A 26,393-nucleotide genomic window follows, 5' to 3' on the forward strand; every position below is an offset into this window, starting at 1 on the left:
GTTTTACCCATCCAAAGTTATATTGGTGTTGTTTCTGTAGAATTATACTCAAGTCAGTTGAAAAAGTCATATGTCCAAAATCTGAAACACAAGAAACAAGTCTGATGCAGCGAATTTTTGCCACTTGCACACTTGGTGCATGTTTCAAGGAGCCCTTCGCACGTATATCAAACTACCACGGTACAATTCTGACCTTGTGACACAGATAGTTATTCTGCTGAAAGATGCCTTTGCTGTCAGGGAAGAAATAAAGGATGAGGGGATGCAGGGGGTCTGCAATAATATTCACATGGAACACAGTCGTCGTGATGCCTTCAGTTACTCCACAGGTCTCACGGACGCCCAAGATTGTCCTCTGTAGTGTAGTAGCGTAGTAGTCTCCTTGACTTGCATCTGTTATGCAGTGCACGATTTGAGTGGGTGGACGACAGCACTTCCGGACAAGTCCGTTGATCTGGTGTAAGAAGAAGCATGAAGCATCCAGCAGTGTGACACATTTCCATTCTTCAGTGGTCCAATATGGACGATCCTAAGCCCTCTGCACTTGTAATTGATGATGTTGTTGGGAACAGATAGGGACCTTCTGATATGGAGGCCCATGTTCACCATTGTTGAGCACATGTGTCTGTGCCACTTCATTCTTTGTTGTCAGATCTGCTACATATTGCCATCTGTTCTGCTTTATAGAGGGGGCTAAATCTTCACTTTCTGTTGCCGGTTTGTAGCTTCACTGTTCTTCAACCACTTTTCATAGATGTTGACAACACCAGCAAGCAAACTGCCAACTATCTTTGCTGTTTTCAAAATGCGCATTTCTAGGCACTTGGCCACAACAATCTGCCGTTTGTTAAAGTAGAGGATTTCCTCATTTATGGCCCACCTGTATCAATCAATGCTGGAGTGATACCACTCTTTTTTTTCTGCTACTTGCGTACTTTCCACACTGTGTCTTGTGCCCATAGTGCCACGAGGTGGCATTCAATCTCGCGATGGGCAGCAGTCATAATTTCAATGTGTGGACTTAAGAACCAACTGCTGTGAAGTCTCATCCTCCAAAACACTATTTGTTGGAAAATTTTCTTGCAGACTTTGTTAGATTTCATTGCACTGTTAGGACAAATGTTGGTCCCCTTATGGAGAAGCTTATCAAACTTCCTGCAGCCCGGACAGAAGATTCCCTGTGCCTCAAAACAACAAACAAAATAAAGACTTCTACCTTGCAAAATGTGCCACAGTGATGTATTTGTGGTGTTACAATGTAAAATTCACCGAGAGAACCGTATGGTTCACAAAAAGTGCAAACCTACATTGCCCTTTTTTATCATAAAATCCTGTGCCTGTACAAAGCAGTCAGTATCCTGTCCCCATACAGATAGTGCAATTCCAGTTTGTGAGGAAATAATGTTAATTTGCAGGACTCGACAGTTGGAAGAACTGGCAGTTACTCTGTAAGAATGAGTAATAAGACATTCAGAGTTTGTTGAAACTTGTGACCTATTTTCTTACTGTATATCCTTCCAGTAGATTGACACCCGTCAATGAATGAATTCTTAGCGTATCCCCATAGGAGAGTTTCTGTAATACTTTGTCACCCGATGCTCTGCACAAACAGGTTTGCAGTTAAGTTGCACCAGGTTACTGAGAGACTCTCGTGAAAGCCACAAAAGACAAGCAATTTCAGTTTTTAAGTGTTGTGCTTCACTCTCAAAGGGGTGTCTCATTTAAAGACTGATTGACAGCTGAGGGACGCTGCTGAGTTCTAAGGACCTGAAACACTTGAGCTGGGCAGGCTTAAAGGCCTTCTAATTATGAAGAAATGGGCCTGTTTTTAAGCTGTGTCCTTCTCACCTGAATCCTGCAGTCCACACTAGCCAGGGAATTCTCAAAGAAAGATTTGAAAAGTTGACACCATGTATCAAGACTGGCAGGGAGAGGTATACAGTGTCAATCGTTCATTGGGTAACACTGGAAACCGAGCTGAGAGACAATATGATGTGAAATTCAGCACTCTAAGGGACAGAATGAGGGAAGAAGAACAAAACTACTTAGCAAGGGCAGGCTGGGGTTCACTCTGGTTCAGATTTAGAAGTGTTTTGGAGATAATTTGAAGTTCATTGTGGTTCATTTGGAGTGATCAGAAGAACATTCTTAGACTTCTGGGGTTCATTACAAAATGATTCAAGAGTCACTTTGGAGGTCATTTCAGCAGATTTTCATATGTCATGCGCTAAGTGATTTGCATGCTGTTTCACGTAGAGAGTTCTGACTTTGCCTCCTGGAGTCATGTTAGCATACTTTCTACTCAGTTTTCAGGCTTTGAATGTGATCCCTGCATTTATTTTCAGGGTTCCCACAGGTTCTTTCTCATATTTATCTCATCAGATGAAGTGATTTGTTTACTGAGGTGTCATACATCATTGCTGGCTGGGTGCAGCTAAGTACATGCACCGCTTACCTTCTCTCTCATTCCTATTGCTTCTCGCCTTCCTACCACTCTCCTCAGCTTGCTGCCACCACTTCTTGCAGCTAGCCTAGCAGCGGCCAACGAGAGGCAGGGAGAAATGAGGGGTGGTTTGTTTGGATCTGATACTCAGAGACTGTAGACGCAGCAGCCGGAGGCGGCAGACATCTGCGCATGAGTTGTGTCAGAGTGATTGTGTGAATGTGTGTGTGCTCTCGTTTTCTGACAAAAGTTATGCCTGAAAATTTAGTTGTGAGAGTGTGATTTTCTTTTCTACATGCCTCTCTGTGGCTCAGAAATCATCTTTATGATAAGTTGCTGTCTATTCTCATTATTATAGATTCTCAGAGTATTTGAACAAGTTACCTGTTCCATGGGTTGATCACTGTGGTCTCATTTCATCAACATGCTGTGTGTGGCCCGTGAATAGGTGGCCACATGAGTAGATTTCCATGATGGACCAAAACCGCAGGCTGTTTCTGCAGGTATCTGTAATGGATTAGGCTTGCCAATCCGAAGCCATTAATGTGCAGGCCCTGCCCATCAGATCTAGGCACACTGGTCTGCCCTCAGGGCGGGTCTGTTTGCTTGTGGCATAATGCAGCGGATTTTCATGGTTTATCCATGGATGCAGGACTGTGGTGCTCCTCAGCACGCCAGAGACCATGGGTGATGGATTTCAGGAATTGCGACTGTCTCACCACAAGTACATTGTACAGTGCGGCATTTTATAGACATTTTATTTGTTCTAGTACATTTTGGCGCTTCAAAAGTAGTTTGTATGTTAGAAAGTATGGACAATAAGAAGAAGGAAACTGTGTCAGTCGCTGGCAGTTTGAACGCTATCTACTGGTATATTTCTTGAAAGAAAAATTACACAATACCTGTAAAATATTATATATAACACAGTGGGTCATAATCGACATTAACAAACGTACTAGAACCAACATTTTGTTGCCAGTCACCTACAGTGTTGGTTTACACATTTCTTCCCTGCCTTATACACTTCTTTGAAGAGACCTACATTTTTCTAAGGCTGTTACTGAAATCAGTGAAGGTATTTTAAACCTGTCTCGCGACTCCAAGGAAATGCATATTTATGTTACCAAATTAGTTTCATTTTATTGAAATAAAATAATATCATTTGTCTTAATGAAACACACATACCATTTGGTTTGCTTTCTCCCTCTAACAACAGTTCATTAGAAAAGATGTTGATATTAGTACTTAGGATTTTTGCTTGCATCAGGAAACACCAACTGTTTGCAAGTCTTTTTTAGATATTTCCTCGTTTGCACTATTGTTTCTTGTACCATAGCTGCAAAGACAGATTGTCAACTTGTGCCATAACTTATCATTGAGATCTCAAAATTTGTCAGGGAGAAATGCTAAAATCAGTGAATTTCACTTGGGGGAAACCTGTGGCAACCCTATATTCTGATGTGCATTGTCATTTGTGACATCATCATTTCCCATTCCATGTTAGAAGGTCTTTATTGCTGTCCAAGCCTCGGATCTTTAAGCATCCGACTGTTCCCCTCCTCTGACCTCAACTTCCTAATATAAAAAACTTAGGTTGGAACAATAACATAGAAAATTCTGGAGGGAAATTGAACCAAAACCTGTGTTTTATTGGCAGAACACTTGGAAAATGCCACAAATCTACCCACAGACTGCCAGCACTACACTTGTCTGTCCTCTTTTGGAGTATTGCTGCTCAGAATTGGATTCTTACCAGATAGGATTGGCGGAGAAAGTGCGGAAAAAAATCAAAGAAGGGGAGCTCATTTTGTATTATTGCAAAATAGCGGAGAGATTGTTTTAGATATAATGCAAGTGTTGGGGTGGTAATCAGTAAAACAAAGGACTTTACTATTATATAGGCGTGTTCGACAGAACGAACATCACAATGGCTGCGCGCGCGCGAGTGTGTGTGTTTGTGAAATAAATTCCACAGTGACAAGTGAAAATATATGTATCAGACCAGGAGTTAGTCCCGCATTTCCTGCTTTATGTGAGCAGGTGCCATAACAGCCTTGGCCATCTGGACATGGTTCCCATCCAGAACAAATACTCAACTTGGCACACACACTAATAGGTCCACTGTCCTTTACCCCCTGTGCTTGTAGTGAGCGAAGGGATTAATGGACAGTAGTCACCATGAGCATATGACAATTTGAGAATTTGGGTCAGATAAATAGCGTGTCCAGATGACAGAGGTGATTAAGGCTCACATAAAGTGGGAAATCCATTTCCGGTTCCCGGTCTGGTGCAGATTTTCACTCATTACTGTTGAGCAAAGGAGTTTGCCATCACAGCAAAATCATTTTGTGAAATTTCAATCCCCAATTTTCTTGTCCAAATGGGGAAATATTTCGTCATCCAAGTGAGGAAATATTTTGTCACTCTCACCATTGCAATAAAATAGAAGAAATCAAAGGTCACACTCAAATCTTTACATGTTCATATTTCTCGCAAACTTTAAATTGAGAGTGGAATGGTCAAGAAATAGTCTGAAAGTGATTCTATAAATCTTCTACCAAACAGTAAAGTTTAACTTGCAGAGTAATATTTTTATGTAGGTACTACCTAATTACTACAGACAGTAGACACCATGTGTGTATTGGGAGCTTGGAAGTGGTTCCTGTGATGAGTACAGTAGAACTGCATTAGCTGCTGAATGGTGGTTTTATTTGGCGAACAATTAGGCAGGAAGTGAGAAACAAGAAACAAATCCAGCTTCTCCGAGTGGTGCCCCGGAGCTGCAGTATATGGGGATAAAAGCTGCTGGCTGTCAATCAAAAACCGCGCAATAATAAGCAATTTGTCAGAACATAGACATATTGTGCCAACATCGCACCAGCTGCCTACATCTACATATACAACTGATTCCGTCATGGGGTAAACTGATTAAACCCACATGCATGCCTTGTTACCCAGTAATGATTTATGACTAATTACAATAAATGTATTTTTTCCCTGCTTTATCAGTTTGAATTTATTACATTGTTGACACTCAGAATGGGATCATGTCATATCCATCATAATATTACTCCATTTTGGTGCCCAACTTGGGTCCATGACACTTCCACATTACTTTTACTACAGTACCCTTTACCATTTCTTTTGTTAACTAAACTATGTTTCACTCTTGTATGAAGTTATAGCTGACTCCTTTATTGCTTCCCAGAATGCCACAAATGAAAGTCTGTTCTTGTTCTCATTTGCTGGTATTATATGTTGAGGGTAACAGACTGCTTTCATTGGAACACAATTAAATCAGTAGATCTGTTATTTTTAGAGAATCCCAAATTGGAAATGGCATCAAAAATTTGTGGGGTGGCACCGTGCTTACTGACCGTGGCAGAGATGTTGAAACTTTACTGTCTCAGTTCGACCTCTGTCTCTTAAAGATTGGGGCCGCCACACATGTCAGCGTGACTGGAGGTAGTTACTCGGCCATTGATTTATCAGTTTGCAGCCCAGAACGTCTCCCATCTGTCCACTGGAGAGCACATGACGACCTGTGTTATAGTGACCACTTCCCCATCTTCCCGCTTCCTGTCACTGCCCCGGCGTCATGCCCACGGACGCCTGACCAGATGGGCCTTAAACGAGGTGGACTGGGAAACTTTCACCCCTGATGTCTCTGTTGACTCTCCCCCACATGGTAACATCGATTTTATGCTTAAGCAGGTGACTACCACAATCGTTTATGTGGCAGAAATGCGATCTCTCGCTCTTTAGGGTGCCCCTGGCGAAAGAAATTCCTTTGGTGGTCGCCTTAAGTTGCTGAGGCAATTAAAGAGCGTCAGCAAACTCTACAGTGACATAAGTGCACCCTTCCCTAGAGCATCTGATAGCCTTTAAGGGGCTCCGTACCCACGTACACCAGCTTATAAAACAATGGAAACAGGAGTGTTAGGAGAGGTACGTGTCAACCATTGGGTGCCATATATCACCTTCCCAAGTCTGGACGAAGATCAGACACCTTTTTGGGTACCAGAGCCCAACAGGTGTCCCTGGCGTTACCATCAATGGCATGCTATGTACCGACGCAGTCATGGGTTCTCGCCCATGGCTTGCAGTTTTCGGCCGCAGTCATGTGTCATGCACTTTTGTCAGCGTCGTAACATTCATCCAGAACCAGAACTTTAGCCCAATGATGATCCACTCACTGTAGTGGAGACATATCAATTCTTAGGACTTGGCTACCTCACCTTTGTCACCTTAAGCGCAAGTGTTGGCAGCACCTCAATGTCCTGCACTGCCTGAGAAACACCAACTGGGGTGCAGATCGCTCTACTCTGTTGCAGCTCTACAAAGCCCTTGTTCAATCTCACCTTGACTAAGGTAGTCTGGTTTACGCTTCGACGGCACCCTCAGTGTTGCAGATACTCGACCCTGTGCACCACTGTAGCATTTGCCTAGCGACAGGAGCTTTTAGAATGAGTCCGGTGACCAGTGTCCTGGTAGAGGCCGGAATCCCTCCATTGCGGATCCGACGTGCACAACTGCTCACCATTTACGTTGCACACATTCGTACTTCTTCTGAGCATCCGAATTACTGTCCCCTTTTTCCACCTACAGCAGTTCATCTCTTGCATCAGTGGCCCAGCCCAGGTAAGGGCTAATGATTTCATTTCGCGTGCGATCCCTTCTGTCTGATCTGGAGTCCTTCCCTTTACCACCTCCCATCCAGGTCTGTCCGCATACACCTCCATGATGTACACTTAGGCCACAGATTTGTCTGGACTTTTCGCATGACCCTAAGGACTCAGTTACTCCTGCCGCTCTCCACTGTCACGTCTTCTCGATCCTTGACGTGTTCCGGGGCTCTGAAGTGGTTTACACTGACGGCTCGATGGCTGATTGACATGTTGGCTTCGCCTATGTCCACAGGGGCCATTTTGAACAGCATTCCTTGCCCGATGGCTGCAGTGTATTCACTGCAGAGCTGGTGACCATCTCTTGCACACTTCAGTATGTCCATTCATGCCCTGGGCAATTATTTGTTCTGTGTACTGACTCCTTGAGCAGTCTACAAGCTATGGACCAGTGCTACCCTCGCCAGCCTTTGGTAGCATCCATCCAGGAGTCCATCTATGCCCTGGACTGGTCCTGTCGTTCAGTGGTAGGCTGGTCAAACAGGCTATGCAGAAACCGCTTCAGCAGATGGGCGTCTCTGAACCTGACTTGCATTCTGATTTACGCTGTAGGGTTTTTCGGCTTTGGGAGACGGAATGGCATAATGGTACACACAACAAACTGTGAGTCATTAACGAGACCACAAATGTGTGGAAGACTTCCATGCAGGCCTCTCGCAGGAAATCTGTTGTCCTCTGCCGGCTCCGCATTAGCCACGCTTGGGCGACCCACGGTTACCTCCTGCGCCGTGCAGACCCGCCTGAGTGTCATCGCGGCGCCTGATTGACAGTGGCCCATATTCTGGTACACTGTCCCACTTTGACTGCCCAGCGATGAAATCTTGGGTTACCGGACTTGTTGCCACTAATTTTATCTGACAATGCCTCATCAGCTGATTTATTTTTATGTTTTATTCGTGAGGGTGGGTTTTATTATTTGATCTAAGTTTTAGCGCATGTCCTTTGCTGTATCTTCCACCCTAGTGCTTCTAGGGTGGTGGTTTTAATGTGTTGTAGAGTGGCTGGCTTCTTCTTTTCTATTCTCATGGTCAGCCAGCCATGGTAATCTGCTTTGTTGTTTTAATCTCTTTATCGTGGTTCTTGCGTTTCTTTGGTTTTCTTGTCCCTTTTGTCCATTTACATGTTTTGTTACCCTTCATCATTCTTGTGATTTTTCCTTTCATTCCATTTTGAGTTGTCAGTCTCATTTGTTTTATTCTCACACTTGTGGCATTGTTTTATTCGGATCAAGGGCTGATGGCCTCATAGTTTGGTCCCTTTCCCCCTCTTTTAATGCAACCAACCAACCAACCCACCAGAGGTATTTGATCTAGACGGCTGTTAGGTGGCTGCACTTGCAACATGAGCATGCCACTTGTCTCGCACGTGAATACGCTAGCCAATAGTGTTCATCGTGGTCAATATAAATACGGCCACCCAGCAAACGGTCAGTTCCATACTTGTGTCTGATAATGTCAGTTACTATCATCACTGTACTATGGACTGTCGGATAACACCTCGCTTGTCACTTGGTCTTTCTCTCTGGTTGCAATTCAGATTGTCTCTCTCTTGGCTCTTGGCCTGTTGGCATCGTTGTGGTGAAGGTTTCCACTTTGCACTATGGTGTTTATGTAGGTTGCTTTGGTCTACTCCTTGTCTGTGTACTGTCCGCCATCAATCAGCCATATTTAGCTTGGCTACTGCTTGATGTCGTATTCTCTTTTGCAAGCGGCCCTTCCACTTTGCAGTGTCAGGTGTTTTGTCAGGGTTTCTAACGTGTGTGCTGATATCCATCTAATATGGATACTACAGTGACATTGTCTCTTTTCCTGTTTTCCTTGCACCTTTTTTTTCTTTTACTAGAAAATAATTTGAAAGAGTAATTGTATTATCAGAAATATTGTGACTTTCACTGATTGCAGTTGTTATTCCATTTATTCATTTCCATGTCACATCTGTTTGTACTTATAACTGTTTTTCTCCGTTCTTTGATTCTCTCTGTAGGGGATTTTCCTTCATGTAGAGTAGCTGTTTATAATGGTCTTTCTGAACCACTGGGGCAGCACAAGTGCATATCTTCCCTTATGTCTCTGAGCATACATGCAAAAAGTTTGAGAGGGATAATGTAGAAGGATCAAAAGAATCTGCTCATGTTAAAGAAGCAAAAGTCGTTATAGAAGCACAAGTCATTATGTGTCCCTCATATGTTCATTTTGTATGCTTTTTGTATACAGTTTGTGTACTTTATGTTTCAGTTTCAACCAAGCAAACAAAAGAAGAAGAGAAAGATTGATTTTGACACAGATTTCTCATTCACAGTGAATGAGGTTAACACTGAAGAAGATAAATGGGATGATATCTCTAAGTACATTAAGCGGAAAGCAAAAAGTAAGGTTGATGATAAAATTCAGCAGCTTCGAAAACAGAAAAAAAAAGAGGTACGTATTGTTTGGAATTCATATTAAAGTGTGAACGGTAGAGATCTTGAAATTGACTGTAGACTTAATGGTGTGGGACTTTCTTCTAGTTTGATTTCTTTCTTTCGTTTTTCATTCCAGACAGATGCTGAAATAAAGCAGGAAGACAAAGAAGAACACAAGGAAGAAAATTCAGATTCTGATTCCGACACTGATTCTGATGTTTCCTTGTCTGATAGTGATCTGAAGAAAGGTATGTACATCAGTTAGGCATATTTATTATTTGAAGAGCAGTTTGACATCACAATAATATTCTTCGTAACCAAGAAAACTGAAAGATGGAAAACAGCTGTGACGGGGTAAATGCAGAAATTGTTTTCAAAAATTATAGACTCACATGCAGAAAATCAAGTCTGTGTATGAGACTAGACTTATCAAATTTGCTCAAGACCTGATACACTCAAGTGCACATGCCGCCCCCCCCCCCCCCCCCCCCCACACACACACACACACATGAAATCGCATTTTTGCTTGTTATTAAATATTTTATGTAGCTGGCAACAAATTATTACAATTTTCTTTGATGCTTTTGACATGTAGAAACCCTCCAAACCATCGTCATAGCAACATAGTGATACTTATTCCAAAGATAGTGAGTGTTGGACATACAAAATTGTCATCTTGTTGTCATAAAGGTGACAGAAGGACCAAGGGGGCAGACACATTTGTTGATACAAAATGAGGTGTCACAATGGTTAAAATTGTCAAGGCATTAGGCAACTATTTAGGAGAATCTGGCTTAAAATCTGCATCCAGGCCTCCAAGGAAATGTTAGGATGTATTGTTGAAAAATATCAGTCAGTTCTTTCCAAATTTCTTGTGCATGTGAACTTGTATCCATTCTTAATGACCTGTTTGTCAATGGATGTTAAACTATACCATCCCTTACAGTTTGTGATCATAAGATGTGTTGTCTCTGCACAGTAACATATGCTATGAGTACATATGACACCTTATATGAAATGTGACATTACTCTGAGGAAATCTCTGGGCTCAAGCCTAGTGGGAAAAAAAATGTGTAGAACACCTCCTGTAACAGGTCAGTAGTAGCCCATCTAAAGACATTCTGCAGCAAATACAGATGTGGTGGTTGTTCTATCATCCTCAAGAGTGGATGTGTGGCCTTGTTCTGTTACAGTTAAGAAATGCCTTTTGCTGTCTTCAATTTTGTGATTTTGTATCAAATTAATTCTGCTGTGTTGTTACCAGGTATCATGCCTAAAGAAAGACTTTGATCTGTGGGAATTAAGCATGTAACACTCTCTCTTTTACGCAACACTACTAGACAAGTTGTGGGACATCATTTTACAAGAAGCTATCTTAGCATGATAGTGTTACTAATGGTTAATGTTGGCAGTCAGACTCAAAATTAGGTCGCTTTCCCCAAAACATACCATAATCAATGTGCAAAACAATGTGGGTTGCAAGTCTTTTGTTAGTTTACACAAGTCTGCAATTATTTGTTGTAGAAAGGTAAAATTGTGTGTGCCAGTCCCTATCAGGTAAGCATCTTTATGAGGAAAGCAATTGGAATAATTGAACCCTAAATGTCAATTGCTGATTAACAATCTATATGAACTGTTGCCCCCCCATGAACCATGGACCTTGCTGTTGGTGGGGAGGCTTGCGTGCTTCAGCGATACAGATGGCCGTACTGTAGGTGCAACCACAACGGAGGGGTATCTGTTGAGAGGCTAGACAAACGTGTGGTTCCTGAAGAGGGGCAGCAGCCTTTTCAGTAGTTGATGGGGCAACAGTCTGGATGATTGACTGACCTGGCCTTGCAACATTAACCAAAACAGCCTTGCTGTGCTGGTACTGTGAACGGCTGAAAGCAAGGGGAAACTACAGCCGTAATTTTTCCCGAGGGCATGCAACTTTACTGTATGGTTAAATGATGATAGCGACCTCTTGGGTAAAATATTTCGGAGGTAAAATAGTCCCCCATTCGGATCTCCGGGCGGGGACTACTCAAGAGGATGTCATTATCAGGAGAAAGAAAACTGGCGTTCTATGGATCGGAGCGTGGAATGTCAGATCCCTTAATCGGGCAGGTAGGTTAGAAAATTTAAAAAGGGAAATGGATAAGTTAAAGTTAGATATAGTGGGAATTACTGAAGTTCGGTGGCAGGAGGAACAAGACTTTTGGTCAGGTGAATACAGGGTTATAAATACAAAATGAAATAGGGGTAATGCAGGAGTAGGTTTAATAATGAATAAAAAAAATAGGAGTGCAGGTAAGCTACTACAAACAGCATAGTGAACGCATTATTGTGGCCAAGATAGACACGAAGCCCACGCCTACTACAGTAGTACAAGTTTATATACCAACTAGATCTGCAGATGATGACGAAATTGATGAAATGTATGATGAGATAAAAGAAATTATTCAGGTAGTGAAGGGAAACGAAAATTTAATAGTCATGGGTGATTGGAATTCGAGAGTAGGAAAAGGGAGAGAAGGAAACATAGTAGGTGAATATGGATTGGGGCTAAGAAATGAAAGAGGAAGCAGTCTGGTAGAATTTTGCACAGAGCATAACTTAATCATAGCTAACATTTGGTTCAAGAATCATAAAAGAAGGTTGTATACCTGGAAGAATCCTGGAGATACTAAAAGGTATCAGATAGATTATATAATGCTAAGACAGAGATTTAGGAACCAGGTTTTAAATTGTAAGACATTTCCAGGGGCAGATGTGGACTCAGACCACAATCTGTTGGTTATGAACTGTAGATTAAAACTGAAGAAACTGCAAAAATGTGGGAATTTAAGGAGATGGGACCTGGATAAAGTGACTAAACCAGAGCTTGCACAGAGTTTCAGGGGAAGAATAAGGGAACAATTGACAGGAATAGGGGAAAGAAATACAGTAGAAGAAGAATGGGTAGCTCCGAGGGATGAAGTAGTGAAGGCAGCAGAGGAATAAGTAGGTAAAAAGACGAGGGCTAGTAGAAATCCTTGGGTAACAGAAGAAATATTGAATTTAATTGATGAAAGGAGAAAATATAAAAATGCAGTAAATGAAGCAGGCAAAAAGGAATACAAATGTCTCAAAAATGAGATCGACAGGAAGTGCAAAATGGCTAAGCAGGGATGGCTAGAGGACAAATGTAAGGATGTAGAGGCTTATCTCACTAGGGGCAAGATAAATACTGCCTACAGGAAAATTAAAGAGACGTTTGGAGAAAAGAGAACCACTTGTATGAATATCAAGAGCTCAGATGGAAACCCAGTTCTAGGCAAAGAAGGGAAAGCAGAATGGTGGAAGGAGTATATAGAGGGTCTATACAAGGGCGATGTACTTGAGGACAAAATTATGGAAATGGAAGTGGATGTAGATGAAGATGAAATGGGAGATACGATACTGCATGAAGAGTTTGACAGAGCACTGAAAGACCTAAGCCGAAACAAGGCCCCTGGAGTAGACAACATTCCCTTAGAACTACTGACGGCCTGGGAGAGCCAGTCATGACAAAACTCTACCATCTGGTGAGCAAGATGTACGAGACAGGCGAAATACCCTCAGACTTCAAGAAGAATATAATAATTCCAATCCCAAATAAACCAGGTTGTAACGTGCGCGTGGGGCACACAATACTCGTTAAAGCCTGTGCTATGGTAATTGAGCGGGGTTCACCTTATGAGAAAGGATTTTCTTACAGATATCGACCGCGTGTACCTGAATGGTGGAAAATCAGACTTACACCCACTCTGTAATAACAATGATCCGTCAACCAAGTCCGAAATGCAATTACACGTCAGGATGGACCAAAAGCAACACTGAAGATGCTACCAATTTAATAATAATACGGTCGCCAGCCTAATTAGGCATTAACTGAGTTTCTTCCCTGTATAAGTTGGTAGATATTCATGCAAAACAACAAGTAGTAACACTGCATAATATAGTAGAATTTTAGAACCAGAAAATCTATTGAACTGATAGTTTCACGTTCTGTACTGATATGGAAAAACCATGAATACATAACGCTACACTAGAATGTATACTACAAAACTTTATACTGTCTATTAATCTGATTAAAATCGGGCATAGGTTACCCTAGCAATAGCACTTTCGTGGCACACACAAAATGTCAATTTTGATCAAGATAAAATACTTATAAATTTTGACTTTTATATTGACTTTAACTTTTGCTGGTCAAACCAATTTAGAACACTTCAGAATTCAAATGAATAAAAGGGGGGGGGGGGGGTGTTTTCTGAAACTGTTATGATCACTGAATTAAAAAAATTGATTACTGAATTTATTATGCGTTCAAGATTTCCGGTATATAAGTTACTACTCTTTTCATCATATTTACTGCTCATTGAAATACCTTTATATCTGTCTCGAAATAATTAAACTTCATTACTATATCAATATTAAAGTTATCTTTCAACTTTGCTAGACCTTCGTTATTCATTTACTGGTTCATTAGCAAAACAGTTCTTTAAACGCCATTCTAACATAGCTAGGTCTGCAAGTAATTATTATTAACACAAAATTTAATTTTTCATTTCGGGACACTCGGATTGTACAATATTTGGAAAGGACCCTGTCTAGGTTACTTGTGAGGATAATTAAATAATGGGAAAGTTCTGGTAAAATTTGGGTTATTATTGAACAGTTCACTCTATGGTCCATACGAATACAGTACTAAAAGTTTCAACCTGCTTGTGTTGATGCGGCGGTTGGCGGGCGGTGAGATGGCGAGGCACAGAGCACACATACAACCACAGCTATGGCTCTTGACGTATCGGCACTTCAATTCTTCTTAGCGTCGCAATACTTTTCCATTTAGTGCCTATGGAATTTTGCCATGCTGTGTGGATGTTGGAACGGCATACCCAAGGCTCAGTGAAACTACGTCTTCCAGGAGAGCCTCCTCGCTCCAGAAGGTGTTACTCAGACCAATGCCAAACTCCAACTACTACTGCTGCTGAGCCTGTTGCGCCGTGCAGTGCCCGTCCGCATTTTCCCGCGCTCGCCTGCCATCCACCTTATACCGCTCTCTTACAGACAGGGTATTCACCCGAGGTTTTGCATTCTACATATCCTAACACATTGCCTACGTATGGACCAGACGCACAGTTACAATTTTAAACATCTTACAACAGTTCCAAAATTTGTTACATTTCAATTCTATCACAATATTACTTGATATTTGACATAAACATTAATCTTCACATTGAAACTTATTTACAGTTTTTTAACACAATGGCATGAAACAAAAAAGAAATGAAATCAGAACATCAATTACACAAGTTTAACGAAAAATAAGACTGAAAGAAAATTACTTATATGTACAATAGTACAGCATTGTTGTTGTTACAAGGTGTTGACAGATGTGAAAATTACCGAACTATCAGTTTAATAAGTTACAGCTGCAAAATACTAACGTGAATTCTTTACAGACGAATGGAAAAACTGGTAGAAGCCGACTTCGGGGAAAATCATTTTGGAGTCGGTAGAAATGTTGGAACACGTGAGGCAATACTGACCTTACAACTTATCTTAGAAGTAATATTAAGGAAAGGCAAACCTAAAAGGTGGCAGCAAAGGACTTGGAAGAGCAGTTGAACAGAATGGACAGTATCTTGAAAGGAGGATATAAGGTGAACATCAACAAAAGCAAAACGAGGATAATGGAATTAAGTCTGGTGATGCTGAGGAAATTACACTAGGAAATGTGACACTTACAGTAGTAAAGGAGTTTTGCTATTTGGGGAGCAAAATAACTGATAATGATCAAAGTAGAGAGGATATAGAATGTAGACTGGCAATGGCAAGGAAAGTGTTTCTGAAGAAGAGAAATTTGTTAACATTGAGTATAGATTTAAGTGTCGGGAAGTCGTTTTTGAAAGTGTATGGAGTGTAGCCATGCATGGAAGTGAAACATGGACAATAAATAGTTTAGAGAAGAACAGAATAGATGCTTTTGAAATTTGGTGCTACAGAAGAATGCTGAAGGTTAGATGGGTAGATCACATAACTAATGAGGAGGTATTGAATAGAATTGGGGAGAAGAGGAGCTTGTGGCACAACTTGACTAGAAGAAGGGACCAGTTGGTAGGACATGTTCTGAGGCATCAGGGGACCATAAATTTTGCATTGGAGGGCAGCGTGGAGGGTAAAAATCGTACTACGAGACACTAACAACATGAACACCGAGAGTCCCAACACACTTGCCTGGGGCTCATCCAAAGTTACTTCTACATCAGACAGTGACTCTCCACATCCAAGATAATATGCTGTGTCCTCCCTTCCAAGAAGTCCTGAATCTAGTTACAAATTTCAGTTGATACTCCATATGATCATACTTTTGACAATAAGCTTAGCTGTGGTAATGAATTAAATGCTTTTCAGAAATCAAGAAATAATGCATCTACCTGACTGCCTTGATCCAAAGCTTTCAGTAGGTCATGTGAGAAAAGTGCGAGTTGGTGAGTGCAGGCTTTCTCGGCGAATTTCATTTATGAAGACTTCACAGGTTGTGAGCCAAGTAGCGTTGTCATCTCGTAGCAACGTTTCGATGGAATGCGTCTCCATCATCTTTGCCTGACTTGGCTGACAACCCATGAAGACTTCATATAAGTGCGAGTTGGGTTTCACATGATCATTGTTTTTGAAACCATGCTGGTTGGCATTCAGGAGGTCATTCTGTTCAACGTACCTCATTATATTTAAGCTCATATATTCTAATATTCTACAACAAATTGATATCAAGTATTATTAGAAAGTAGTTTTGTGGATCACTTCTACTGCCCTTCTTCTAGAAGGGTGTGTTCTGTGCCTTTTTCCAAGAACTACGCGCGGTTTTTGTTCAAGGGATCTATGACAGAAGAGGGGCTAACTCAACTGCAAATTCAGTATGGAATCTGACAGGGATTCGATTGGGGCCTGGAGCTTTATTCAGTTTTAACGGTTTCAGCTGCTTCTCTAAACCACTGACACTAATACTTATTTCATTCATCTTTTAAGTAGTATGAGGTTTAAATTGGGGCAGTTCTCTTGTGTTTTCCATTGGAAAGGAGTCAGTTTCAGTTCCTGTCTCATTCACTAGGGACTGGACACTATTTTTGGTGCCACTAACAGCCTTTACGTATCACCAGAATTTCTTTCAGTTCTGTGAAAGATCATTTGACACTATTCTGCTACAGTAGTCATTGAAGGCATCACGCATTGCTCTCTTGACAGCCAGATGCATTTCATTCAGTATCTCTTTATTTTTAGCCCTACACTTTGTTTGGCACCTATTATGCAGTAATCTCTGTTTCTTTAGATGTTCCTTTACAGTGACTGTATATGATGGAGGTTCCCTCCCATTATGAACTGTCCTACTGGCTACATGTCTATCCTGTGCATGGTCAGCTAGTCTTTTAAACTTGAGCCAGAGTTCCTCTATGTGCTCCTGACGTGTGCTGTAAGTTTCAAGTTCCTCAATGAAATTGGACACTACCGTTTTTTTTCAAATCTAGATTTCTGAACGTATGTATCTTTCTACTTGTTGTCGTTATCTTCTGTACTTTGGTAATCATTGTTGCAACTGCTTCGTGGTCACTGATACCAGTTTTTATGAAGACATCCTCAATGAGGTCATGTCTGTTTTTTGCCATTAGATCCAGTACATTTCCATCATGAGTGGGGTTACTAACAATCTGTTGTAGGTAGTTTCTAGAGAAGGCGTTTAGTGAAGTTCTACAGGTTGTGGAATGAATTAAGTCTCCTCCAGTGATTACAGTATGATCGGGGAACTTAAGTACAAGTGAACTGAGGATTTCTGTAAAGGTTTTTGTTACATCAGGAGATGAGTCTTTTGGGCGATAGGAGGATCCAGTTATCATTTTATGCCCACCCCTGATACCGAGTCTTGCCCAAACAGTCTCATATGCAGCTTCAATTTCTATCTCAGTGGATGTGAGTTTCTTGTCTCTTGCAACAAATACACCAACTCCATTTCCCATTTGCCTATGCTTTTGATACACACTTAAATTTTCCCCAAAAATCTAACTGCTATCAATTTCAGTATTCAACCAGATTTCTGTATCTAGTATCATGTGAGCTTCACTGCTTTTCAAGAGCACTTCAAACTCTGGCACTCTGTTGTGAATGCTCTGGCAGTTAACCATTAGGATTTTAATACTCTCACCAGGTGTGGCATTTCTTTCAATCATATACTGATACTTCTATGTTTCCTACAGCTGTCCTTATTTGGGTTTGATGGAGAGTTGCCCAATCTAAAAAAACTCTTGTGTGCACCCCACACACAGTCATCTGCCTGAGTAGCGGCCTCTAACGTGTAGTGCACACGTGTTCTCAACCCTATGGCGCAAATCTAGGAAGTCATAGCTTAGTGTGTCACAGAACCTTCGAAGTCACTGGATCAGTCCTTCCACCCAACTCAGAAACAAAGGGTCATGGTCATTTATGGGGACAATACTGCAAATTATGAGCTCCGTTGAAACTCTGTGGACAAGATTGGTATTGTCAGCCTTCTCTGTCAGTCGCTGGAATTACGCCAAAATGACCCCCCAAGTGCCTCGCTGTTCTTTGATGGGTTCTTGCTTTGCTGTCACAGGGCCCCAGCATTTGCAGCATCCTTTCCCTTCCATGCTGCATCTCCATCCTCTTGCTGTCCTATTTCCCCAACTTGCGGAACATCTCTGGGCCGTTTCTGGAAATGTATTATGCATTTTCGGTAGCCAGTATCAGAATATTCTCCAATGTTCCTTTTTTTCTTTCTTCATTCACCTTCTCCAATCCTTCCAACACTTCAGTGATTGAGGATCATCCTTTTTTTTCTTCCCTGTGCACTCCTGAAGGCTGGTCCACACATCTGACACATAACAGGTGACTAGATAACACTTAATTCCCAGCCCTGAGTCAACAGGTCCGGTTCACAAGTATCCCCTGGTACAGACCAGGTTCGTGGGAGGGGTGATTGTCGATTGGTCCCTCTGTCTGGTGTCCTGGAGGTGTAACCTGTGGTGTGAACTATCATCTGAAGTGGGCGCATCCAATTCTGAAGGGGGCCCACAACTGGAAGGATGGCGCCATCGGAGGTGCTGGCAATCAGAGGGGATTTTCTTGCAATGAGCCAATCATCTTCACAGTCAACAGCTATGAAACGTAAACAGAATGAGGCTAACGATTCAAAGACCCTCTCAGCCTGCACCGAGGTTCCCCCTGGTTACACATACTGGAGATGGTCAGTCCTTCGCTGTGGTAAATCCATTTATTATTCAGAAAGGTGTTGATGCAATTGATAGCCCTGTGAAATCCTCCTCTCATTTACGGAATGGGACTTTGCTTTTGGAGATTGTTTCTGATTCTCCAGCATAATAACTGCTTGGAGTTCACTCCTCCATGGCTATCCTGTTCATGTCAAGGCCCATTGAATGCTGAATTCTTCCTGTGGTGTTATTTACACTAGACTACTCGATGGTCTCATAGAGGCAGAAATCCAAATGTACCTCTCAGATCAGGATGTTATTGTCGTCGATCAGGTGATAAATAAAGTAGGAGCCTCCTTAGTGGCCATGCACACTCTCTTGCTCACTTTTGATAGAATGGTTCTTCCGTCAAAGGTCAAAGCAGGTTCTGATGGGCAATTGTCCACCTCCTTCTTCCCGCTGCATCAACTGCAATGGCGACAATCCCGCCGCCTCCTGCAATTGTCCCATGTATCTCGATGAGCGAGCCATCCAGAAGATCGCTCGGAAGTTGGCTAGTCGGAAACCCTGCGTTCTACCATCTGGCACCTACAGTGCTGTTCTTGTTACATCTCGCCCCTTGAAGGACATGGCCACATAGACATGCATCCTAAAATTCAGTACCTTGGTTGTGAAATCATCCAGCATCATGCTAGCATCCCCGCCTCCTCCTCCTCCTCCTCCTCCTCCAGCTGTTCAACATGCCACCAAACTCTCACCTCAAGGGGTGAAGTCACCAGCTACACAGCCAGCAGGCCAGAAGGAATACTACTGTAAAGACTTCCTACATCCCTGCAGCCAGCCAACATCTGAGACCTCCTCTGCTAACCGGAAAGGCTCGAAGAATTCAAACAAAGGCAAATGGTCTTCACCTTCACCGACTCGAAGATCCTCTTTGACAGTGTGGCAACATGATACCCTCGCCCCACTGACCTCCGTGTCGCCAGAGTGCACAACCAACCGTTTTTCTGCCACGGACTCTGCACGCTGACAGCAGAATAATGCCAACGCTTCTGTAGACCTCATGGTGCAGGATCCTCCTGTCTCTGTGCCCTGTAGCAGTGAGTCTTGGAAGGCTGGCACTCGAGAGCCACTGAGGTGAGACTCATTCATTTTTTTCTCTTCATGACTATCCTCCAATGGAATGTTCGTGGCCTTAACAAAGAGGATTTATGGCTGCTCTTAGTATCGCAGTGTCCACTGTTCTCTGCCTTCAGGAAACAGAATTGTATTCTCACAACCACTTTGAGCTCTCACCTCTCTTGCTGGTCCATATTGACTCCCAACCTCTGGGGTCAGCATTCCATCACATGGGGAATCATGTTCTTCATCCGGGATAGCATTCAGTCAATCCAGGTACCTGACTACCTGCCTTCAAGCTGTTGCAGTTTGCCTTTTCCTTCCTCACTTGCCCTTTTTGTTTTGTACCATTTACATCCCTCTGTTATAGATGCCACTAGGGCATACTTCCTCTAGCTTATTGTTAGGCACTCACTTGGCTGACCTTAATCACCTTAACCTCTTCTGTCTTAACACAGTAGGACCCACATTCCTTTCACACTGCATGCGCAACTGTTCCCATTTGGATGTATCCTTCCGCACTGCCCAGTTTTCCCGTCATCTTGAGTTGTCCATTCTCTCTGACACATACTCAGGTGCTATTCGTTTGCTAACTCCTTCCCCAGCTCCATGCACACCCAAATGGCAGGTTATTAAGGCCGACTGGAGGATTTACTTCTCCCTGGCAACCTTCGACGAACAACATCTCCCCAGTTGTGATGACCAGGTGGAATATCGTACAAACATTATCCTTACCACCGCAGAACATTCCATTCCTCACACTTCCTCTTTACCACACTGTGTCCCAGTCCCTCGGTGGATTGAGGCATGCCGTGAAGCAATTCGCGCGTGGAGACATGCTTTCTGTGTTTTTAACCATCATCCTATGATCGTAAGCTGCATTCATTATAAACAGATGCATGCACAGTGTCATTGCAATCTTTGGGATAGCAAACAAGCTAGCTGGATTTCATTCACTGGTTTTTTTAACAGTTCCACTCCCTCTTTAGTCATGTGGGCCAACCTCCGATGGCTCTCTGTGACCGAGATCCATTTCTTAATTTCTGGCCTGACAGTAGCAGGTGATGTCATCATGGACCCTATTGCTATCACCTTGGGCTGCCATTTTGTGGAGATTTTCCTCCACGGCAGAAAAATGAAAGCCATTGTTGATGCTCCACGAGTAAAGACAATCGACAAATCGCTGAAGATGCTGCTCCATGTCTGTGGAGAACAGCAATAGATGGCAAAATCGTCAATGAAAAGGGAGCCAAAAATGCCTGACAGGAAGCAAGCCATTATAGGGTTAATGGCGATAGGAAAGAGGACGACACTCAGGACAGAACCCTGCGGCACACCGTTTTCCTGGATATAGATGTCCTTTAAGGTAGAACCTACACATGCCTTGAAAATATGGTCTTTTAAAAATTCCTGAAGGAATCCCCATGTGTAGAGAGTACGGAGGATACCAGTCCTCCAGCAGGTGTCGTAGGCTCTCTCCAAATCGAAAAGCATGGCCACAGTCTGGGATTTCCACAGAAAACCATTCATGACATGAGTGGACAAAGTGATGAGATGGTCAGCCGCACTCAAAACCCACACCATGCAGTGTTAGTAAATTGCGAGACTCGAGCGATTATACCTGCCAGGCATGAAACATATGTTCCATCACCTTGCAAACACAGCTGGTGAGAGAAATGGGGTGGTAGCTAGAAGGAAGGTGTTTGTTCTTACTGGGTTTAGGTGTAGCTATGACAGTGGCTTTACGCTGGCATCTGGGAAATGTCCCCTCTGCTCAAATGCGGTTGTATGTATTAAGCGGAAAGTGCTTGCCTGCAAGGGAAAGGCGCTGTAACATCTAAATGTGAACAGCATCAGGCACTGGGGTGGAGGACTGGGATAAAGTGAGAGGGCATGATCTAGCTCCTTCATACTAAAGGCGGTATTGTAGCACTCATGATTTGGAGAAGAGGAGGATATCGTCTGAGCCTCCTCCACTCTCTTCCAATGGAAGGTTATTAAGCCTTTCCCAGCGGCTTGTATGACCACTTCTCGACCCTCTCGCCGCGAGGAGATCGTTTTAACTAGGATGCTTATTGGGCACTGTCTCTTTAGCCATCGCCATTTGTTAAGTGTTGCTCCTCCACTTTGTGCACATTGCGCCCAACGTTTGACTGTCTGCTATTTCATGATAGAGTGTCACGTTTTTAACTGCGTACATTCCTGTGTGTGTTTGCTGTCTGAGTTATCGGCCTTTTCAGTGAACGAAGCACAGGCTGTTGACCACATTTTACTTTTTATCTGTCGGAGCAATATGGCAAAGGCCATACAATTTTTAGTTCAGCACCTCTGCTCTGTATGACGTATTTTATATACCTTTCCCCACGTCGCTATTTTTACCTGTGTTCTCATCCATCAATTGGGATTTACGTGAAGCCATTTTTAACTCCTCTCTTTGTCTTTGTGTTGTACAGTTTTGATATGGACGCGTAGTACCCAAGTTGTTTTTGTGCCCTAAAACAAAACAAAGAAAAAGCAAGATTGACCTCAGAGCCAAGACAACAGGCATCATTTGTTCCAACATGTACACCAGCTACAGTTGGTTTTACCCTGTTCCATCAGTGGCTGCCGAAATAGCCTCTTCGACATTGAATGAGGCCCCCAAGCATACAGACTAAGTGCACCTGGTGTCTTTTCCTGTCCCTTGCTGCCATTTCCCTTAAGGGTACCGGCATACGCTGTGTGTTTGAACTGCCAACAATTAATAGACCTCTACCATTTTGCATTTGCCTCCTCCTGACACCAGACAAAATAGGCGATGAGAGTCGCACTGGCTCAGTTTCAATGAAAGACAGAACTTCAGACTTGTTGGTTAGGGGAATCTCTACAACACCCTTAATCCTCCATGGCCCCTGCCCACCCCGTACAGTATGCCTAGATCTACCACTGACATGCCACTCACAGTCAAGAGGACTAGTAATGGCAGATCCTGTACTTTCTGCAGAGGGGACAAGATCAACAGGAGAGGATAGTACCTGAGGCACCTCTGGTAGGTATTGCGGGTACACAACTCTCAGGAGCTCTCCCAACACACCAGTTCACGGCAGCTGCTAATCGTTTAACAGTATTTAGGGTGATTTCCAGCTGCTTGCAAATGTCAACCAACTCATCCTATGTTTCAGAACAGCATTCACAGTGGGGCTGCATTTTGGTTGGCTGGTGCTTGTTGCTTGTTGGTACCTCCATTGTGACAGCTGCCACCCATTCCACATCAAACGGTCCCTTCCCTACAGCCTAGGTCTTCGTGGCAAATGAATCTGCTCCAGTCCGGAATTCCTGAACCATTATACCAACAACCTGAAAACAGCTTTTGCATCCCGCAACTACCCTCCCGACCTGGTACAGAAGCAAATAACTAGAGCCACTTCCTCATCTCCTCAAACCCAGAACCTCCCACAGAAGAACCCCAAAAGTGCCCCACTTGTGACAGGATACTTTCCGGGACTGGATCAGACTCTGAATGTGGCTCTCCAGCAGGGATACGACTTCCTCAAATCCTGCCCTGAAATGAGATCCATCCTTCATGAAATCCTCCCCACTCCACCAAGAGTGTCTTTCCGCTGTCCACCTAACCTTCGTAACCTCTTAGTTCATCCCTATGAAATCTCCAAACCACCTTCCCGACCCTCTGGCTCCTACCCTTGTAACCGCCCCCGGTGTAAAACCTGTCCCATGCACCCTCCCACCACCACCTACTCCAGTCCTGTAACCCGGAAGGTGTACACGATCAAAGGCAGAGCCACGTGTGAAAGCACCCATGTGATTTACCAACTGACCTGCCTGCACTGTGAAGCTTTCTATGTGGGAATGACCAGCAACAAACTGTCCATTCGCATGAATGGACACAGGCAGACAGTGTTTGTTGGTAATGAGGGTCACCCTGTGGCTAAACATGCCTTGGTGCACGGCCAGCACATCTTGGCACAGTGTTACACCGTCCGAGTTATCTGGATACTTCCCACTAACACCAACCTGTCAGAACTCCGGAGATGGGAACTTGCCCTTCAGTATATCCTCTCTTCTCGTTACCCGCCAGGCCTCAACCTCCGCTAATTTCAATTTGCCGCCACTCATACCTCACCTGTCTTTCAAAAACATCTTTGCCTCTGTACTTCCGCCTCGACTGACATCCCTGCCCAAACTCTTTGCCTTTACAAATGTCTGCTTGTGTCTGTGTATGTGCGGATGGATATGTGTGTGTGTGTGTGTGTGTGTGTGTGTGTGTGTTTTTGTGTGTGTGTGTGTGTGTGTGTGTGTGCGCGCGCGCGCGAGTGTGTACCTGTCCTTTTTTCCCCCTAAGGTAAGTCTTTCCGCTCCCGGGATTGGAATGACTCCTTACCCTCTCCCTTAAAACCCACATCCTTTCGTCTTTCCCTCCCCTTCCCTCTTTCCTGATGAGGCAACAGTTTGTTGCGAAAGCTTGAATTTCATGTGTATGTTTGTGTTTGTTTGTGTGTCTATCGACCTTCCACCCCCCCCCCCCCCCCCCCCCCCACCCCCCCTCCCCCACCCCGAGTGATCAGTCTTCTGACTGGTTTGATGCAGCCTGCCACGAACTCCTCACATGTGCCATCAATTATTTTCTGCATGTATGCCAATCTCTGTCGTCCTCTACAGGTTTTCCCCTCTACAGCTCTCTCTCTCTAGCACCTGATCTCTTAACAAATATCCTACCATCCTGTCCCTTCTTCATGTCAGTATTGTCCATATACTCCTTTCCTTGCAGATTCTGTGGAGAACCTCCTCATTCTCGTACTTTGTCAGTCCACCTAATTTTCAACATTCTTCTATAGCACCGTATTTCAAATGCTTCAATTCTCTTCTGTTCCGGTTTTCCCACAGTCCATGCTTCACTACCATGCAATGTTGTGCTCCAAACAGTTAGATTGCAGACTTTAATGGTCATATGCAGATGGCCTATAACTAACAGCTGAGGTAGCCGAGCACCTGCCATCCAAGAACAAGTAACAGAGTTCCTGTAACATTCTGTGTCATCCCGCACCATTGTACAGAGATTGGCAGTAGCTGGACAAGGAAATTACTGTCCCGTGTGTAGACTGTCTTTAACGTAATGCAAATGGTGGTACCATTTTTGAATTGGACAGTACTCATCCATATGTGTTGTGTGTACATATGAACTGTCTGCGTGATGCTGAAGTTATGCCATGGCCGAAAAGGTCCCCATATCTGTTCCCAATGGAACTTGCATAGGTCCAGCTCTGATGTCAACTCTGTGGCAGTGTCAATATCCAGGATATCAAGGATGAATTACAACAATAATTGTGGGCCAACCTGCCTCAGAAGATAATACAGTAGCTTTATGACACCCTTGCGAATTGAATCAGTGCATTAGTCCAGGCCAGAGGGGGTACGACATCATACTGACAAGGTCCAATATTGCCAAGTTCTTTACAATATTGCCAAGTTCTTTACAAATTAGACTCACTATTTTCACCACTGAAATAACATCACATACTCTCCCAACCTATGAAGTTTCATTTTGTTTCCTTCTTCCCTTCTGGGTGCTTAAATATTTATTTATTTACTTATATCAGGCAATGTGTTTAGGGAAAACAGTTGTGGTTCTGGAAGTTCAATCTGTGAAATTGTGAAGTTTTCATTTGTGGAGTCTTCATATCAAACTTTTACATTTGCCTTCCACACGCCCACCTCCTCTCTGTCCCAGGACCCTAACTTCACTTGTTACGCTCCCACAATGTCTCGCCCACAGTGCACCCTTCCTCTTATTTGTCTCCCCGTGCCAGCGATCATTCCTCCACGCTGTTTTTATCGCACACAGCTAGGATTCGGTGATGCCAGTGCCCTTGTCACATTCTTATTCTGCGCACCTGCTACATCTCCCTGCCACGTTCCTATCCCGTGCACCTGCTATCCTTCTCCCTGTGCATGTGTGTGTATTTCATACTCTAGCTTAAAAAAGGATTTGTTCAAAAGCTAGCAAAGTTTTCAGTCTTGTTTATGCGCCTTTCAGTGACGCAGTATTTCTACTATTCAGTGTGTTGATATCTTTACTCCAAATTATTTATTTTATATTTACTATTTGACAAGAAACATTTTCTTTAACCAGATGACATAAAAGTTAAAGAAAAGAAATTGAAAGGAAAGAAGAAGATGAAACAGGAGCCAGATATCGAAGTTGATGAGGAAGCAGAGAAAGAGTTCTTTGAAGATGCCCCACCCTTTGAAGAGAATGCTTCGTTCTACCAAATGAACCTTTCACGCCCACTTTTAAAGGTAAAGTTTGTACTGTTTGTTTTTCTTTCTGAATTTAAATTTTTATTTGGGTTTGTTCCATATGAAATACTTGCAGACTTCATACCTTTCCTGGTATTAGATATAAACTGTTATGACATCAGATGTATTAACAGTTTGCAAAAGCTTTTTATCCCATTGGTAACTGGGGAAGTGCTCAGGGTAAATGACAAGAATTCTCACGCCATGGGCCCACATAGTGC

The 26,393-nt window shown here is 43.1% G+C and overlaps 1 protein-coding gene across 1 annotated transcript in view; it reads left to right on the forward strand.

The window, feature by feature from the left end:
• The window catches only part of LOC124619747 (probable ATP-dependent RNA helicase DDX27), an 83,483-nt gene that overhangs the window by 3,878 nt on the left and 53,212 nt on the right, over positions 1–26,393 (forward strand). Inside the window, exons 2-4 of the mRNA XM_047146326.1 lie at positions 9,363–9,545; positions 9,666–9,777; positions 26,006–26,172. Coding sequence (XP_047002282.1) covers positions 9,363–9,545; positions 9,666–9,777; positions 26,006–26,172 — 462 coding nt within the window. The remainder of the gene's footprint in view (positions 1–9,362; positions 9,546–9,665; positions 9,778–26,005; positions 26,173–26,393) is intronic.

This window comes from Schistocerca americana, chromosome 6 (assembly GCF_021461395.2).
Source record: "Schistocerca americana isolate TAMUIC-IGC-003095 chromosome 6, iqSchAmer2.1, whole genome shotgun sequence".
Lineage (NCBI taxonomy): Eukaryota > Metazoa > Arthropoda > Insecta > Orthoptera > Acrididae > Schistocerca > Schistocerca americana.